Source organism: Rattus norvegicus, chromosome 10 (genome assembly GCF_021556685.1).
Source record: "Rattus norvegicus strain SHRSP/BbbUtx chromosome 10, alternate assembly SHRSP_T2T, whole genome shotgun sequence".
In the NCBI taxonomy this organism is placed as follows: domain Eukaryota; kingdom Metazoa; phylum Chordata; class Mammalia; order Rodentia; family Muridae; genus Rattus; species Rattus norvegicus.
In genome coordinates, this window is record NC_141543.1 from 111,570,813 (window position 1) to 111,587,780 (window position 16,968).

The following is a 16,968-nucleotide window of genomic DNA, read 5'->3' on the forward strand; positions in this document are numbered from 1 at the left end:
TGAATATGAGGCCAGCCTAGGCGACGCCGATCTCTGTCACAAAAACAAATGTCTCAACAATTAAGGCTCTTGCAGAGGACCCAGGTTCAGTTCCCAGGACCTGGTGTGCCTAGAGAATCTGATGTCCTTTTCTGACCTCTGAGGGCACTAGACACTCACGCGGTGCACATACAAACACATGAACAAAATGCTCCTGTACATAAGTAATTTTAAAGACAGTTAAAACAACAATAACAACAAAACTTTATTTGCAAAGCCCTGTAGTGGCCAACAGGTGGAAGTGTGGGGGCCTCTGGCCTGGTACCACCGGGATCTAACCTGTGATATCAGCTCTGGGAGTGTGTGCAGGGGTGACAGCAGGTACAGATCTGGAACCCATTCGCATCATGTTTCTGCTTAAGGAGAGGAGACAGCAGGGAAAACGGCCGAGGTGATGATGGAGACTCGGCCCGAGGCCAGACTGTGGCAAACTTAAAGGCTGCAAGCCGGGCTGGTGAGGAGCCACAACCCACAGATGGTGACTCAGATCTGTCACCTAGGAATGAAGCCGTTGTTGTGGCCCAGTGTGGCCAGAGGCCCTGGGACCTCATTGCTGCCGGAACTGGGAGGGAAGGTGGAAACCCCCTTGGCCCAGCCTGAGCTAGCCACAGGCATTTCCTCCTCTCCAAGTGCCTGCCAGGGGCTCAAAGCCCGGAGCTAATCAGTTCTTGGGAATGACTACCTGCAGGAAGGGCACTTCTCAAGAATGCTGCCCCTGCACCCTGCTGCCAACCCCACCCTCATATCTTTAACTCCAGCACTGGAGACCGGGACAGGTGTATCTCTGAATTCGAAGCCTGGTCTACACAGAAAGTTCCAGGACAGCCAGGGCTGCACAGAGATCAGGTCTCAAACAAACAGACATACAACTTCGGCTGGGCCAGTGGTGGGAGGCATTGCTGCCAAGTCTTGGGCCTTGAGTTCAACCCTTGGGACTCAAATGGTAGGAGGGAACAAACTCTCAGGCAAGCTGTCCTCTGACCCCACTAGTGTGGGAGTCAGAGTCCCCCTAGGCAGGCCAGTCTAAGCTCCCTTGATTACAGGGACAATGAGGTGGAGGGCAGGGGGCTCTATGCAGGGTGTGGTGACAGCGGCAACCCCAGGTTGGCAAGGGCTATGGAGGGAGAGTGGTGGGGTATGAAGGTGCTGGTCCTCAGATGGAGCTAGCTGCTGTGGCTCTTCAACAAGCCCATTCTTGCTTCAGCCTGTCAGGTACAGCAGGCATAGCTGCTACGGATCGGGAGGAGGCTGTGTACCACCTCATCATCTGGTTTGTGCTGGGAGCACCCACCCCACCCAGGGCCACTGTTCCCTTTTCAGCGCTCTGTGAGGCTCAGCTACCCCACCCATCGGTCCTGGGGTGCTGTCACCTGACAGGGAATGACCAGGCTCCTTGGTGGCTGCCTCTTGACCCTGTCTATGCTAACCCGGGCTCGCACAGGTGTCTGAAAGGAGCAGGTGGGGACTTTCCCTCACCCCACTCACGTGTCTGCGTCAGTGGGCATCTGTCTCGCTTCGTCAAGAGTGGAGACTGTGAGCTGCAGCCAGGTGCAAGCTGGTTGTCTCCAGGCACCTGCAGGCTCCCTCCCACATAGCTCACTGGAGTAGAGGCTGTGGCTCCTTTTGAAAAAGAGGAGGCTCTTGTCCAGTTCCAAGTGGCCGGCGGGGACTTATGTACATAGAATCGAAGCAGAATGAACTCGTGGGTTATTTGTGTGTGTGCGCACATGTGTTCATACACACATTAAACAGATGTGACAATAGTAACTAAAGATCACAGATGTGAGGGGTGTGGGTAGAGTTGGGAGGAACATGCATTAGGAGTCATGTATGTGCAGCGTTCACATGTGAAGTTCTCAGTGGGGTAAAATCGTTGTCATCATCGTCATTGTCATCGACAACAGGGACCCAGGAAAGAAGGGGATGACAGGCTCCTCATCAGCCACCAGGGAAACCAGAACTAAAATCGGTAGCTCCCGTGTTGCGTGTTCACCAGACAGGCTACGGTGTAAAATAACCGGGGGAAAGGTGGGTCCAGGAGGATCTAAGGGACCTCGCGGGTCCCCCAAAGAGAGGGTAAAATGGCAGCCAGATCCTTGCAAGTTAAGTACAAGGGTTACCGCAAAGATCAGTTCTGGGCTGTGCATGTGGTTCAGCCGGAGAGTGTTGGTCTATGCCTCTCAGCGTCCTGAAGTTTGAGGCCAGTCTGGGCTACATGAGAGCCTCTCTCAAGAACAGAGGAGCAACCAACTAACCAAAATCCAAAACAGCAACAACACCCAGGGGAAAAAGAGAAAAGAATGACCTAGAAGTTGATAGTACATAGCCTTACAGGCGAATGTACGGCCGGCCCTCACGTCCCCTCTAAAGGCTCCAGCAGAGCCCACTGCAGCAGCTGTCTGCCTCCTCTTCCTCCCTCTACCTGAAGGGAGGATCTTATTCTTCCCGTTGGAGACAGGGCAAGGCAAGAGTCTGTGATTGCTGGGCCCCTCCCTTCCTAGGTACAGCCTGGTCTCGCGAACCGTGCACTCCCCCTGCTGGCCCGCAGCCTCCCGCTGGTCCCACTTCCACCTCAGCTGGCGACGCTTACCTGCCCTGCGGCAGGTCTCCTTTCGTCGACGTTCCACCAGGGGGCAGTGAAGGGAACCCTCGAGATGAGGGAGCTGCATTCAGGGAGTCCTCCAGCCCCCTGCTAGGCAAGCGCCCCAGAAGTGGCAGTCTATTGTAAAACCCAAAGCACGAGGGCGGCCCTGGGGAAAAGCAGCCAAGCTGGATGCCCAGGAGCCAGGAGCTGGGTGGGCTCTGCTCCATCTGCTCCCAGGTTAACAGCAACAGTGGATGCGGATACCTGACCCACGGCCTGTCTGAGGAAACTGTCAGGTACCATGGTTTAATTCCAATGTCCCCTAACTGTTCTACCTAAGCGTCTGACCTTGGATCCTGAGCATGGGGCTTTCTCTTTGGGGCCTCTTGGAGCCCAGGAAGGCAGGAAAAACAACACAGAGTCCTGCACCACCAGCTCCAAGGCTCAGAAAGCCAACTCCTCAGGCTGTGCATTAAGAATTTTGTTAGCTCCTGCAGGAAAACAAAATAAAACAAACAAACAAACAAAAACCCCAAACCCTCCAGCTTGAAGTAAGAGTCAACAGCAGATCCTGGGGCACTTTGGCAGCCCCGATTTCCTGCCAGCAGCGGTTGCAGTGTGACATTTGGAAAGGCTGTTCAGCCGACCTTTGGTTGGACAGGGGGTGAAATGTCTCGCATATTCTTTTAGAGTCATAGTTTCCTGGCAGGGACAGGGGGGGCAGCTAGTTTTCTACACTTCTCTACAAAGATCTCTGTCTCTCAACCTTGAGAGAAGTGAGCTTGCTGGAGAAATGACATTCCAAAGCTTAACACTCCACTCGTTTTTCTCACAGCCACCTTCCTGTCTGACCAGAGGTGCCAGGAACACCGTCCCAGCCCTTCACACTCTCCATGTTAGAAAGGCCCTGCCTGGCAGGGTTTGCAGATGGCTCAGGGTGGAAGTGGCACCCTTCCTTTTCTCGGCCTGGTGGGGAAGAGGCAGAGGTTGGTGTGGGAACCCAGTTGGTGCCTTAGGTCCGCCCCACTGCTTCCGGGTGCAGGCATTCCTCCTGGAACCGGTTATACCTCAGCTCCTGACCAGCTCCCTCGAGGTCATTCTTCACCAAAGTCCTTCTAGCACATCCCAGAGCAGCTGTGGGAGGGCAGAAGGGCAGGTGGGCAGCTGCATGTCATGCAATGGGGGTGTAGCCCTGGTGCCTCTGGAGCACTCACCATGCCAGCGACTCTTCTGGGTCCCAGAGTGAGAGGACAGAGTTCCACTGTGTGTGTCCTGAGAGCAGCCCAGTGTTGTGTCAACATACCAGCAAGCTGGACATACATTTTCTCCTAAGCCAGGAAGGTCCCCTCTAGGTGGACTTGATTCCCCAGAGAGCAGGAAGAGCCTCTAAGGCTTTCATGGGTAAGAGGAGCCAGTTGGGGGATTGGCACTAGGGTCCTAGATACCTGGGCCACACCAGGTCCCGTTACAGGACTGAGATCAATGAGCCAGTCCTGTCCGGGTCCGCTCCTCCTGCAGCACCAAGCAGGGTAGCCTCTAATCAGACTCTCTGCACAGCATCCCCATTTACATGGAAACACCAGGCATGAACGGGGGTTGGAGGGGTGAGGTAGGGTACCTCCTGTCCTCTGTGCTGACACGACAGGATTGCTGTAAAGAGACCCTGGCCAGTTGTTCATCAAAACTCCCTAAACTTTGTGCAATATGTGTGTGTGGGGGGGGGAGCGTGGGGGGATGGTGGTTAGGGGTAAGATCTGCAGCAAGACAATTTCAGATTTCAGAGTTGAAGACAAGATTTCAAAATCTGGCTTTAAATAAACATGGAATTAAAAAAAGAGAGAGCGCACACGGAGCCTCCAGCAGCCAAAATTAGCAGCAGCCAGCCCTGAGCAGGGAAGCCATCTGTGAGCATGTGAAGCAGTACATGTCTGGGCTTCTCACTCCGGCAGGACCAGCTGGGGATGGGGGTGTGGTGGGGACGGACCCGGTGGAGCACACCAGGGCTCAGGGCTGGGTGTCTTTTGACTCCAGAGTCTGGAAGACTATCTCCTTTGCTGTAACCTGAAAAACACCTTTAGACACCTTCGAGGCAACTTAGTTTAAGAGGCAGAGCGATAAGAGAGCAAAGTGGGGAGGGGAGTATGCAGAGTGAGCAGGAAGCAAGGGTTGGTTTTTATCTCCCCCACCCCCGCCACCCCCGCCCCGGGAAGCTGAGTGACCACCCGGGTCTACAGGAAGGTACTCTACAGAGCAAGGGAGCCTAGCAGAGACTGCCCGTGCCTAGGCTGCTGCTGCTGCGGCTAGAGCTGTCATCACAGACCAGCCATGCTCTGATGACAGATAATACCACTGTTCAGTTTTCTTATTCACTTACGGCACAATCCTACCTCCAGCTGGGTGTGTACAGAAGGCATGGGTGTGCCTGCCATGGGGTGGGCTTCCCTTGTTGCCACGGGCACCCGTATCTCAACGCTTCAGACTTGGTGTTGGGTGTGCTCAGACTGCAGGCTGCACCCTGCCCGTCCCTGCCCACCAAAACACCTCCTCTGAACTCACTTGGCCTGCTGCGGAAGGGTTCGGTGCAGAGGGCTCCTCACTGCAGCCTGTCACCTGCCCAAGTTATTTAAGTCTGCATTGTCAGTTAATATATTCTAATAGGCAAGTGGGTGACCGAGCTGGCAGACGCGGGATGACGCTGAAATGTAACAAGAGGAGAGGCACCCAAGGAAACTTGGAGGCTTGTTTGCGCCCCTGAGCTCACCCCCGCGTTACTACCTCCCACGGGCACCTGGAGTCACGCCTGTGTGATGTGCAGATTACATAAGGGGGGGTGGTTCCTGGGGAGGCTAACCCCCTATACCAGGGCGGCAGGGCAGCTCGGGGAGGTCACATCTCCCACACCTTTACCCTCAGCAGGCTCTGTCTTCCTGGGCCTGCCTGGAGGGAGGCCAGAGCTGGAATGGGACTAAAAGGGACCTAAAAGACCCTGTGACTAAGAGGACAGAGGCGGGGCCAGTTGACACTCTGGAAAGCCACCAGCCGCGTTCACGCATCCTCCAGCTGAGCCCACCAGGTGGGCATCCCCACCAAGAGAGTGACCACCTTTCCTTTCAGTCACACTGTATGTTTGAGAGGGAACAGAAGGCACCAGAAGTGGCCAGGGCTGATCTGTTCCCCACAGCAGCAAGTAGGGCCCACATGGTGGCGGCCATGGAAGAGCAAGCTCCGAACCATGTCAGGCTAAGAGTAAACCTGAGGTGCAGTCTGTGAGGAAGAAGGGAAGCGCCCACATCTGGGATAGCAGGGGAGCGGACCTGCTCCCTAGACCTCAGCTCTACAGGCATCAGCACAGGCCCAGCTAGGTAGGGCCAGCTCCCAGCACCCTCTGACCTGCAGCCCGCCGCACCCCCCCCCCCCCCCGCAAGCTCCTTTGCTCCACATTTCCTCATTTGGAGCAAAGACACTCCATGTCCTTTTCTTTCTCTTCTTTGTCTGAGGGTGTCATCCCCTGGGCCCACCCCAGCCCCTGCTGTTAGCCTGTTGCCTTGGTGAGACATTGACCACAATTCAGGAGCCAGTGCTGACAGATCATTAACTAAAAGTCCACAGTTCACTCAGAATTCTCCAGATTCTACCTAGTGTCCTCTTTCTGTCCGGAACCCAGAGGGATTTCAGGGGGCTTTCAGTCTTCCTGTCTCCTCTGGCTCCTCTGGGCTACTGTCCCTGCCCTCAGTCGGGATGGGGACATGGCGGCATGCAGAGCACTCTAGGTGGTGGTGGGGTGTCTACTGTACTGTCCCTGCTGGGCTTGGGAGAGAAAACTGGGGAGAGAGAGGGCAGGCACTCTGTTTAGGCAGTACCAGCCGATAGCTAAAACACTAAAGCACGGTGACTCCCACATGACTCTTCGTTCCCTGGCTCCTCCCAGCACTTCACAGAACCCTAATCTCTGCTTTGGGAGCTCCGGGAGACTAGGGACCTGCCCAGGAGCTGCAGCCCTGTCTGTCCCACCTATGCAAGCTGACTGGTTAAGGAACAGGCGCCTTAAACCTGGGCCCTCTCCTCACACTGCACCCTGATCCTGTCATGGTCAGGTCTCAACCTGTTCCCCCTCCACTGTGGCAGGCTATGCCTTGAAACTCAAGTGGCTGTCGGCAATTGAAATAGACTTCCTGCTAAAGTTCTAGCCACCGCAATGGCCAACCGTTAAGACTCTCCTGAAACCAGAGCCATGCCCCCCACATACAAGAACACTTCTGCCCTCAGGCCTGGCCCAGTCCCAGGCCATGCGGCATGAGCAACATGGGTGTGGAGGGAAAAAAGGGAGGCTTTTCCCGAGCTCCTGCGTTTCTGTCTCTTCTACTCTAGAACTTTCTGGCTACCCATTAGAAAAGCTTCAGCCCAGGAATGGAAACAGGAGAGTTCTGATTGGGAGACTCTTCCCTAGGACAGAAGGAAAGCTGCCAGGTGGAGGTGGGGGTGGGGTGGGTCTCCCACCATCTCTGAGATCTTAGACAAGTGGCTCCCCGCCAAGGCAAGCTCAGCAAAGTGGCTAAGGATGGAGGTGAAGGTGGGGTGACAGTTTGCCTTGGGGGGGGGCGTCACCTCCCGAAGGGCAGCCTCTGCTGAGCACAGGCTCCCAATCCATCCGTGAGCCTGTCTTGCCAGGAGAACAGCTTGCTTGAAATGCAAGGCTGTCATCCTGTAATTAAATCTGAGACCCCCCCCACCCCTTCCTACATGACGCCGAGATGAAACCACTTATATAACTCAACTAAAAATAAGCTCTTGGAGACATACACACTGGTGCTCCCCACCCCCAGTCCGTCTCCAGAGATGCCCACCATGAACCATGACCCGCAGTGCTGTAGGTCAGGGGCTGTTCCTGAGCACAGCCTTGGACCTGTGCTCAGCGTGCTTGTGTGGAGAAAGAGAGGCTGGTGCTCAGGGAAGCGGACACATGGGTTTATGGCTGGGGTGGCTGCAGAACTCCACTCGGGGAGAACGGAGTGGGAAAGCCAGCAACATATGAACATATGGACAATGGTCTGTCTCTGCCTCCAGTGACTTCTCTCAGAGCCGCTCACTCATTGAGACCTGCTCCCCCCCCCCCGGAACTTGGACTAGCGAGCCCTGCTCCCACCTCGGCACCCGCACCCTATAAGAAAAGCAGGGGTGTGTTGGAAGGTCTGGGAGGGTGTGCTGGCTGGCAGTCATCACCCTGGGTGACTCCTCTCACCGTTCTTCCTGGGAAGATGCAGGAGGAGCCGGACGACGATGGCTTCCTCCACATCGATGGACAGAAGGGGGTGCAAGCTCACACAGGGGCCACTATTTCCTAGCTGCTTGGCTGAACTTTTAGAAGAGTAAGCAGACTCCTCAGCCACCAATGTAAGGGGAAAAGGAGTATGATGAGTTTGTAATGGGCTTTGGATAAAAAGGAGGCAGGGAAAGAGTGGCCTCCTAATCTACTTGCTGATCTGTGATTGTCCAGCTTACAATGTGTCCACTGAGCAACCTGATCTCTGACCACTGGTGCCCCCTACTATTAAAGGAGCTGTTTCCTGGGTCAGAAAAGCTTCCATGATGAAATCTGTACTCAGGCTGCGGTCACCCCCAGTAGAGAGCTGAAGGGGACACAGGTCCCATCTCTCTCCTGTCCCCTTTCCACCCGAGGAAGTCCTGTCATGATAGCCATTTGTCACAGAGCCCTGAACTGCAGGCAGGATGGAGAGACGCTGTCACTCAAGTGTCCTGACACCCTCTTCCCCGGGTGGGCTCCTGCTGCAGCTGGCCAGCCTCCTGGGATGTGGACAGGTTTGAGCCGGCCACCCACATGAGTGTGTCAACGGGGTGATTGTAGGTAGGCAGGCCCAGGAACCAGCCTTGGGATGTTGTGAAAAGGGGAGTGGTTCAGGCCTTGGGAACTTTTCTGGGGGAGTTTCTACACCCTTTTCCAGACAGACCTCCAGTGTTTGCTGCCAGCCTCCACGTCTAGTTCTATGGCGTTGACCTGGGGCAAGCGTGGAGGGGCTGCCTCTACCCCTGTGCACAGCTCCCTGTTGGTTTCCTGGTCAGTGAGGGGGTCAATGTGTGGCTGGGTAGGTACTCTACTGGAGGGAGACGGAGGGGCAGCTGTGACAACCAGTTGCAGTGAGCAGTATTTGTGAGGTCCTTAATGGACAGGCAGTTTAAGCTGGCTTTCTGTCACTTACAACAAAAAGAACCCAAGAAAATAGATACACAGGGTTGTACACTGAAGTGACGTAGACAACAAGGAAAAAGCACACTGGAGCGGCTGGCTGAAGGAACAGGAAACCAAATCTCTGTCCTGTGTTTTCTAAACCTTTCCTTGTCCTTTACACACGTAGCAAAGTGAATAGGGGCCGTCCGAGTCCTCCTGATGTCTGAGGCCTGACAGCCGCTCCGTGGATTTGTGTCCTCTGGGTTGTTGGAGTGGCGTAACCAGCTGCCCAGGAAATGGATGCTGGAGTGTTATGCTTAATTAAAAGGAAACATTCAGCTCTGGTGTTTTACAATGTAAAGCAAATAATTCCTCTCTGTTCGCCTAATTTATGTAAATATTTCTCCAAAGGAACCGTGCTGGAACCCCGTGTGCCAACCTGGTCAGTTTTCTCAGCCAAGCCTTACCTTCCTTAAAGCATCAGCCACTGGGCAATTCAAAGCTGTGTTGGGAGGCTCCTCCCCCGGAGCTTACCACCCAACTCCGGTTCCCGCCCCAATCCCCTACTATACCACCCGCTAGGATTCGTTCCACGTCCCGCTTGCCCCTCTCCTGGGTCCTCTTCCCGGAATCCCAGACCCAACTGTTGGCTCCCACCCTCCACCCATCACCTGTCCACCACAACCACCCGCTCCAGGGCCCACCCTGTCCCGATCTTGCCTCCAGTGTTCAGGGTCCTCCCTCTAGAGTTGAGCACCTTCCCTCGTCTCCACCTACTCCGGCCCCGGGTGTCCTCCCTTCCGGAAGACCGTCCAGGGTCGACGCACTCCACGCCGACTCACCTGCAATAGCGCGGGAGCCACCGGCTCCAGTCGCGCACTCCTGAGGGACCCTTGAGGGCCTTCAACCCCGATCGCTGCCTCCCGAGTGCCACCTCCACGCGCGCTCGCGCCGGTGCCACCCGCACCGCCCACACCCCGCGCTAGCTCTTCCTGCGCCACCCCGCCCCCGCTTCCCGCCCCCAGGCCTGCTGTCGCTCCGACCCCCTCAGGCAGCTCTAGGGCCTCAGAGCGCGCAGCGCCTCCGCCTCCCAGCGACCGGCCAATCACCGCTCGCAGCTAGCCTCGAAGTCCCGCCTCTAGCTCCGCCCTTCGCCCCCGCCTCCGAAATCTACCAATAGGAAAAACGGCACGGGAGCGGGCCTGGCGGTTGCCTAGCAGCGGCTGGGCTGGGCGGGGGCGGACAACCGGGGGCGGTGATCCGGGCGCGGTGGGGGCGGGGCCCGGAGGCGGGGTTTTTATGGGGTGGGGCCTTCGGCGGCTATAAAAGCGGCGGCTGCCCGGCGCCGCGCTCTGTGGTCCTGGTCTGCGCGCCTTTTCCTGTTGCTGCAGTTGTCGCCTTTCTCACCGACACCCGTGCCCCTGCTCTGGTCTGTGGTGTAGCCGGGACCCAGGACCATGTCGCTTTCACGCTCGGAGGAGATGCACCGGCTCACGGAAAATGTCTACAAGGTGAGTTTCCAGCGTGGCTCCGAGTCGTCCCTAGGTCTTCAGGCCCGAGCAGGGCACCGGCTCCCGGACTGCGGGTGTGGTGGGCCGATCTTCGGTTGGTCACAGGTGGCCGAGCCGGCCCAGGGTCCTTACGCCCGCCGCGGCCCGTGCCGTCCCGGAGCACGAGTGGACGCCCCCACCCCGACGGCTCTGCTCAGCCCCCGCGCGCTCCCTCAGTACGCCTGTCTGCCCCGGCGTCCGGAGGGACCGAGCTGTACGGGGGCCTGGGCTGCTCTCCGAGCTGGCCTGGTCCGCTGCACCCTGGAGTGAGGGGAACGAGGAGCGGGGGCGGCGTGGAGGTTGCAGGCTGCCGCGGGCGGTCGCCCTGCGCTTGCTTGGCGCGGTGGCACTGTGGGGCTCTTCTAGGCGCTGTTATGCCAGCCTCTGGGCACTTTCTCCTCAACAGGCTTTCCCTTTCCACAACTCCTTTACGAGTGTTAATGGACGTAGCCCAAAGTGGGAGGTCGAGCGCGGACAGGTTGGATGGGTGGACAGATAATCCATCATCTTATGTAACCGCAGAGGGAGAAGACTAATTGTGTAGGAGGCTGGCGCGCCTGCTTTTGCTTCTGATATGTGTTAAGAGTCGCATTCACATACTAATCTGTGAAATGACAGTTTCTCATGGAAGAACTGCAAAGCCTTCTGCAAGCCGCCTGTTGTCATGTTCTGTCTATGCCTTGGGTACAGATGGACGGGCCATTTCCTATTTCTTCACCATGGGTTCTCACAGCCCTGGCCCCTCACAACAACACAGCGGGGGGTGGGGGGACTCCCTGATGGCACCGGGTCCACTGCAATTCGCAGTGACATATTTTTTTTTTCCTCAAGAGAGAAATCCCTGCCCTGCCCTGTACGTGGCAGTCCTCTTACAAAGCTTTATTTTAAAACTGTGTCTGGAAGGGTGAGTGAAAGGCTTTCGACTGGAGTCGCCGGGTTTTTACATGGACTTGCTGCTTCATGGCTGGGTGGGATTGTGCTCTGCTGGAGAGCAACAGTTTCTGACTGTGTGAACCAGCCATGGTTGTGCCTTTCTAGGCAGTGGCCTGTGAAAACCTCTTAGCTGTGCTTACTCTGCCGCCGGCAGCAGATGGAAGCCTCCAGGGTGGCCCCTTAGGTTTCAGCTGGAGTCCAAGGGGGCAGATTATACTTTAATTCATCATTTAATAAAGGCTTTAAAGTTGTAGTTACATGGGTGGGTGGAGGGGCTGAAGGAGCTCCAAAACCATGTTCTGAGCTGCCGGCAAACAGGATTGAGAACAGCCTTTGGGTTTTTACCATTAGTATCCGTAGTCTCCATGGTATGCATTTCCCTCTTGTTGGTCTGCGGAAGCACATGCTGTCACGGGAGGGAGGTTTATTAAATTATTAGTCATTAGTTCCATTACGATTTGCTCTGTACTGCAGGGGATGGGAAAGAAATACTGGTCACAGTCTTTCCCCCTCCCTGTTTTTCTTGCTTCTTCACTGAAATCATTAAAGAGGAACTTCCATAGTGAGAGTCACGCAGGGTATGAGGAGAAGCTTTGCTCTGGAGAATCCCAAGGTTCTCCTTAATAAAACTCATGCCTGGGCAGTCAGCCTGCACTCAACGGCTTCGGGCCTCGCTCACATGCTGCTGTAATTCATCTGGATGTCCAAAGTGAGAGCTTTGCAGTGGTAGAGAGTCCAGACCCAGATCTAGATCATAGCACTTGGGGACGTCCAGCAGGATGTGGACTGGCAGGCTGGGAGCTCAGAGCGGAATCACTGTGGGTTGTTCCGTGTTCGGTGGGGCAGTGGTTGGTGCGTATTCCACGTGAACGTGAGGTGACCTTCATCAGCTTTTGAAATGTTGGACACAGGGAGGCTATAAATGTCCGAAGGGCTTTCTCGCAGCGTACGCAGGTGGCTCTTGTATCCTCTGAGGCCTAGCCACTGAGTCTTGGACTCCTGTGCTCAGTTCTCATTTTGTATTTTGTCACTGAGGAATCAGCCCGTGGTGTATGGTGGCGCAGGGTGGCGCTGGTATAGGTTGGGCGGCTTTGGCATGTGGGGTAGGGAGATACCTAGCCCACACAGAAGTACAAACAGGGCAGAGCCAGAGCCACTCATGTGTAGTTTCCAGGCCGGTCCAGCCAGTCTGCCATGCTGTCTTCTCTGGGACATGTAGTAACTGACTCCCTACTAGGGGCTGTTCCTATGCTGGTTGGTGCTTGCAGCCATGCTGGCAGTACCTCCTGAGAAGGCCGAGATGTGGCTCTGTTCAGTGTCACCCGCCATGCGGGCTCCGCTGTTTGCTTTGGCCCTTGCATCACTTCAGCTGCAGTTCTGAGTGGTGTTTGCCTTGGCAAAGAAGGATGCTTGTCCTTGGCCCTCCTGATTAAGAATTCAAGAATACAATGTACAGTTTTGATATTCCTCCTGGAAGAATGCAGACTTTGACCTCTTTCCTGGTGGCTCAGTTCCCTTGGGAGCTGTGTCCTCGGGGAATTTCATGGAAGATGAAGGGAAGAAAAACAGGGCAGCTTCATGACATTCACCAGAAGCTTATCCATAGGACTTTGGGCCCTTAAGGGGGAGCTTCAGGCAAGGAAGGCCCCTTCCTCCGTGCACAGGCAACACAAACTGTCTGACTGTGTTCATCCTGGGTAGCACCTGGATTGGGCATAGATTACTGGAGGCAGGGTCTACTGCCCCAGGTGAAAGAGTCTTTAGAATGAAGTCAACCCAAAGCTTCAGAGCCCTTTTGGGCCCCTCTGAGTATACACAGTGGCTTTAGTAGCTTGATGAGACCCTGGTGGGATGAGAAGGGAAGGTCAAGTTAGGTAATTTGTTGTTTTCAAGATAGGATCTCACTATGTATCCCTGACAGTCCTGGAACCAGGCTGACCTCAGACTCCGAGATCTGCCTGCCTCTGCCTCTCTACTGCTGAGATTAAATGACAGGCCTCCCCCCCCCCAAGTTTATTTGTGTGTGTGTGTGTGTGCGTGTGTGTGTGTGTGTGTGTGTGTGTGTGCATGTGTGTGTGCATGTGCGTGTGCGTGCACCACAGCTCCCATAGAGTGGTTAGAGAACAACTGTGAGTGTATGTGCTCCTCTGTGTGGGTTCTAGGTTGAACTCTGGCTGTCAGCCTAGTGGCAGGCACCCTCACCTGGTGAGCCGCCTCACCAGCCCAAGTAGGGGAATTGTTGGTGTTGGTTTTCTGAGACAGGGTTTCAGGCAGGCTAGGCCTGCCTCAACCTGGCCATGTAGCTGATGATGACCTTGAACTCCTGATTCTCCTGCCTCCACCTTCCGAGTGCTAGAATGAATAGGCGTGACTGAGCTTAGTGGTTTCCCGAGGATTATAGTCCACGAGGAGCCCTGGCTTCTGGGTACCCTACAACCCTCGAGGGTGGCAATTACTTCTTTACTACTGGGGCTGGGGATTTAGCTCAGTGGTAGAGCGTTCGGTCCCCAGCTCTGAGAAGAAAAAAAAAAAAAAAAAGAAAAAGAATAGTACTACTGTTCCCCTTGATACGAAAGCCGGTAGAAGCTGCTTGTGTTTCCAGGGCCTTGGGGCAGCGTGGGGGGATTGTTACCAGCAGCTATCTGGTCATGTTCCTCACACTGTGGCTATCCGCAGAAAGCTGTAGCTATCCAACAAAAGTGGCAGTACCAAAAGGTTCCTGGAGCAGTTGTGCTAAACACTTGTATTATGACTGGTCAAGTCCACCAGTCATTCCTCCTACATCCCTCTCACTCCCTTAGAAGGATGTTTTTGGGGAACTATGGAAGCATGGGACCGTAGTCTCTCTGCTCAGACCAAAACGGCACTTGTCCCTTGTTTTATGAAGGGTATCTACAGCAAAGTGGGGCTTCTCACAGGCACTGATTGGCAGCGCATGCCTGCTGAGAGGAGCGAGGCTGTGTGCTCGCTCGTTCCTTTTGTATGATAGGTACTTCCAGGGTGGGCCTGTCAGTAGAGAGGCTGAGTCTGCTCTCACTGAGCCGACACTCTGTGCCTGCTCTCACTGAGCCGACACTCTGTGCCTGCTCTCACTGAGCCGACACTCTGTGCCTGCTCTCACTGAGCCGACACTCTGTGCCTGCTCTCACTGAGCCGACACTCTGTGCCTGCTCTCACTGAGCCGACACTCTGAGTCTGCTCTCACTGAGCCGACACTCTGTGCCTGCTCTCACTGAGCCGACACTCTGTGCCTGCTCTCACTGAGCCGACACTCTGAGCCTGCTCTCACTGAGCCGACACTCTGTGCCTGCTCTCACTGAGCACTTCCTTCATAGGCTACCTGCCCTTGTCTATCACCAGCGTCTTAGGGATGGCCGGCCGTTCATAGCAGCCAGGGCAACAAGAGTCAGCTTGTTTGTCATGCTGACCTCTGAGGTGACTAGCTCTACAGCCCCAGGCCATGTCCTGTAGGTCATCAAGTCTGTTGGCTTATGAAGAGCCTGGTGCCCGGTGCACTGTTGCATGAGTTATTGTTTTCTGCAGGAGGTGACCATGGTGTTCCAGGAGCACCTGGGGCACTAGGGCATGGCATCTTTGTGTCCAGGCTGGTTTGAAAGAGTGCTTGCCTCTGCCTGCCGTGTGGTGGGTCTTTCCTGGAGTGTAAATCTTTGTTGGAGAGATTGGTTTACTGCACATACTGACTAGCCAACACTGAGGTCACAGTGAAGGCTGGTGCTCCTCCCAGTTTTTGTCAGCAAGAGGGTGGTAGATGGCTACTGCTGGGAGTTGAGGTCTTGCTGCTGTTGTGTCCTTGGTTTGCAGCTTCTGAAGGGCCAGCCCCTGAGGTCTGCACTTTGCCCTTTGACATAGGCAACAGGATCTTGCAAGGACAGCTTAGCTTCTTAATAAGAGCGGGAGGTGGAAGTGGGAGGGTGGGCGGGGGAGGGGGAGGAAAGCCACAGGGAAGGCTAAGGTGTGGCCCATCTTCTCAATGATGAGTGACTGTGAAGACTACTCAGTACAGCTAGGTGTCACTGCAGGAGCAGAGGGAGTCTTTGCTTAGCCCCTCATAGTCCCCTGGTGTTGCCTGTGGCTGTCATTGTGCAGATACCCCCAGACAGTTGATTGCTCCTGACTAGGGCAGGTGCCTAGTGCTCTGTCTCAGTTACTGGTGATCCTAGCCAGGACCTCCCATGCTGCCTTCTGCCCTGGCCTAGGGCTCTCCTGAGGCCTCGAGGTGGAGAAGCTGCACTCCTTGAAAGGCCTGTGCTCAGGGAGACTGTCATCTTACCTAATTTAGCTGTTACACTGTGTTGTGTTGTGATTCCTGCCTGTGCCTGGAATAATTACTGACAGGCGTGGACCACACTGCCACCTTCCTCCAACCCCCTGCCACCTCCTTCTCTGAGTCATCCCATAGCCTAATTGTGCAAGTATAGCACAGCTGCATGATGACTTGAGGAGCCTCAGCCTGGGGCGGCAGGGAGGTCGAGGGGCACAGCTGCACCCCTGAACTGTATCCTAGGAAACTTCAGACTACAGATCCAGGGGGAGACTGCCCTGGACAGTATGAACTGCTTATCAGAATCCTTCCCACACATCCCATGCACTCCCAAGGCCCAGGCTCGACAACTTAGGACCCATTTGACCCCTTGACCAGGGTGACTTATCTCCCTGATAAAGTCCCAGGGCCTGGAACAGTGGGCAGACTCTGACAGGAGCCCAGCAGCGCTTGGAGCTGGGTGAGTTTCATTTCTAAGTTCTGAAGAGGTGACATTGGAATTGCCATCTGCCCACACTCAGGGGCCGCTGTTCAGCCCTTGGCCTGAGGAGCATTGGCCCAGCATGTTCTGTTTCCTTGGAGGTGATGACCCAGTTGTGTGTCTGGCAATCAGGTCCAAATGTTAGCAGCAAGAGCTTCGTCCTGCTGGGTCCTGGAGTCTCTGAGCTTGGTCCCTTGCCAGAGAGATTAGAAAGCAGGGAGTGAGAAGGGAGAAGAGTGGCCAGGGTGGCATGGTGAAAGGTGGGGCGTTAGCTGTTGGTTTCCAAGGAGTCACCTTGAGCACCTCGGGCTTCTGGTCTGTGTGGGCCTCTTGCAGCTGAGCTGCTGCCTACGTTGACAGAAACCCCTTTTTGCCTGCGGTCGCGCAGTCGAGGGCTGATACCCAGCTCCCCCAACTGCTCCTTACTTTACAGCCCTCGCCCAGGCCCCTCTGCTTATTCCATCCAGAGTGGACTGCCATAAAGAAACGTCTGGTCCTTGGGCTTGGGCACCGTTGAAAGCCATGCTGGCCCTTTCCCTTCTTTGTAACCTGGGCTGTGGCGTGAACACTGGGACACTGCAGGGGCTGGTGAAGGCAGTTTTCCTGTGCTAGCTCAAGATCCTGTTCCCTCTGGTAAAAGAGGACATGAGAAGTTCTACACAGAACACCCCAGGCCCAGATGCAAGAGACCAGGAGACCCCAGGTGGAAGTGAGAAAAGTTTTCTTCTGGCTTGGGATTGTGCTTTCATACTTGTTGCACACATGCGCGTGTGTGTGTCTGTGTGAGCGTGTGTTTGTGTGTGTGTGTCTGTGTGAGTGTGAGTGTGTGTGTGTGTGTGTGTGTGTGTGTGTATGCATGTGTGTGCTCGTCTGTTTTAAGGGCCTCACTACATATAGTTCTGGTTAGCCTGGAAC

At 55.3% G+C, this 16,968-nt stretch overlaps 1 protein-coding gene and 1 long non-coding RNA gene across 18 annotated transcripts in view; one reads left to right on the top strand and one right to left on the bottom strand.

Annotated features, from left to right (window-relative positions):
• Positions 1 to 219: 219 nt before the first annotated feature.
• On the bottom strand, positions 220 to 5,239 carry LOC102555825 (uncharacterized). The gene is made up of 5 exons (XR_015632336.1): positions 3,838 to 5,239; positions 3,691 to 3,757; positions 2,630 to 3,589; positions 1,525 to 1,708; positions 220 to 535 (listed from the first exon to the last, which is right to left on the bottom strand). It is a non-coding gene; the product is annotated as an uncharacterized LOC102555825 (long non-coding RNA).
• Positions 5,240 to 10,161: 4,922 nt separating this feature from the next.
• The window catches only part of Baiap2 (BAR/IMD domain containing adaptor protein 2), a 67,563-nt gene continuing 60,756 nt past the window's right edge, over positions 10,162 to 16,968 (top strand). For 16 of the 17 annotated variants that reach the window (XR_015630153.1, XR_015630154.1, XM_087569485.1 and 13 more), the window contains exon 1: positions 10,162 to 10,318. Coding sequence is in view for 8 of the 17 variants with exons in the window: in XM_087569485.1 (XP_087425611.1) it covers positions 10,265 to 10,318 (54 nt within the window). In the remaining 9 variants the exon portion in view is untranslated. 17 annotated transcript variants of the gene reach the window in all.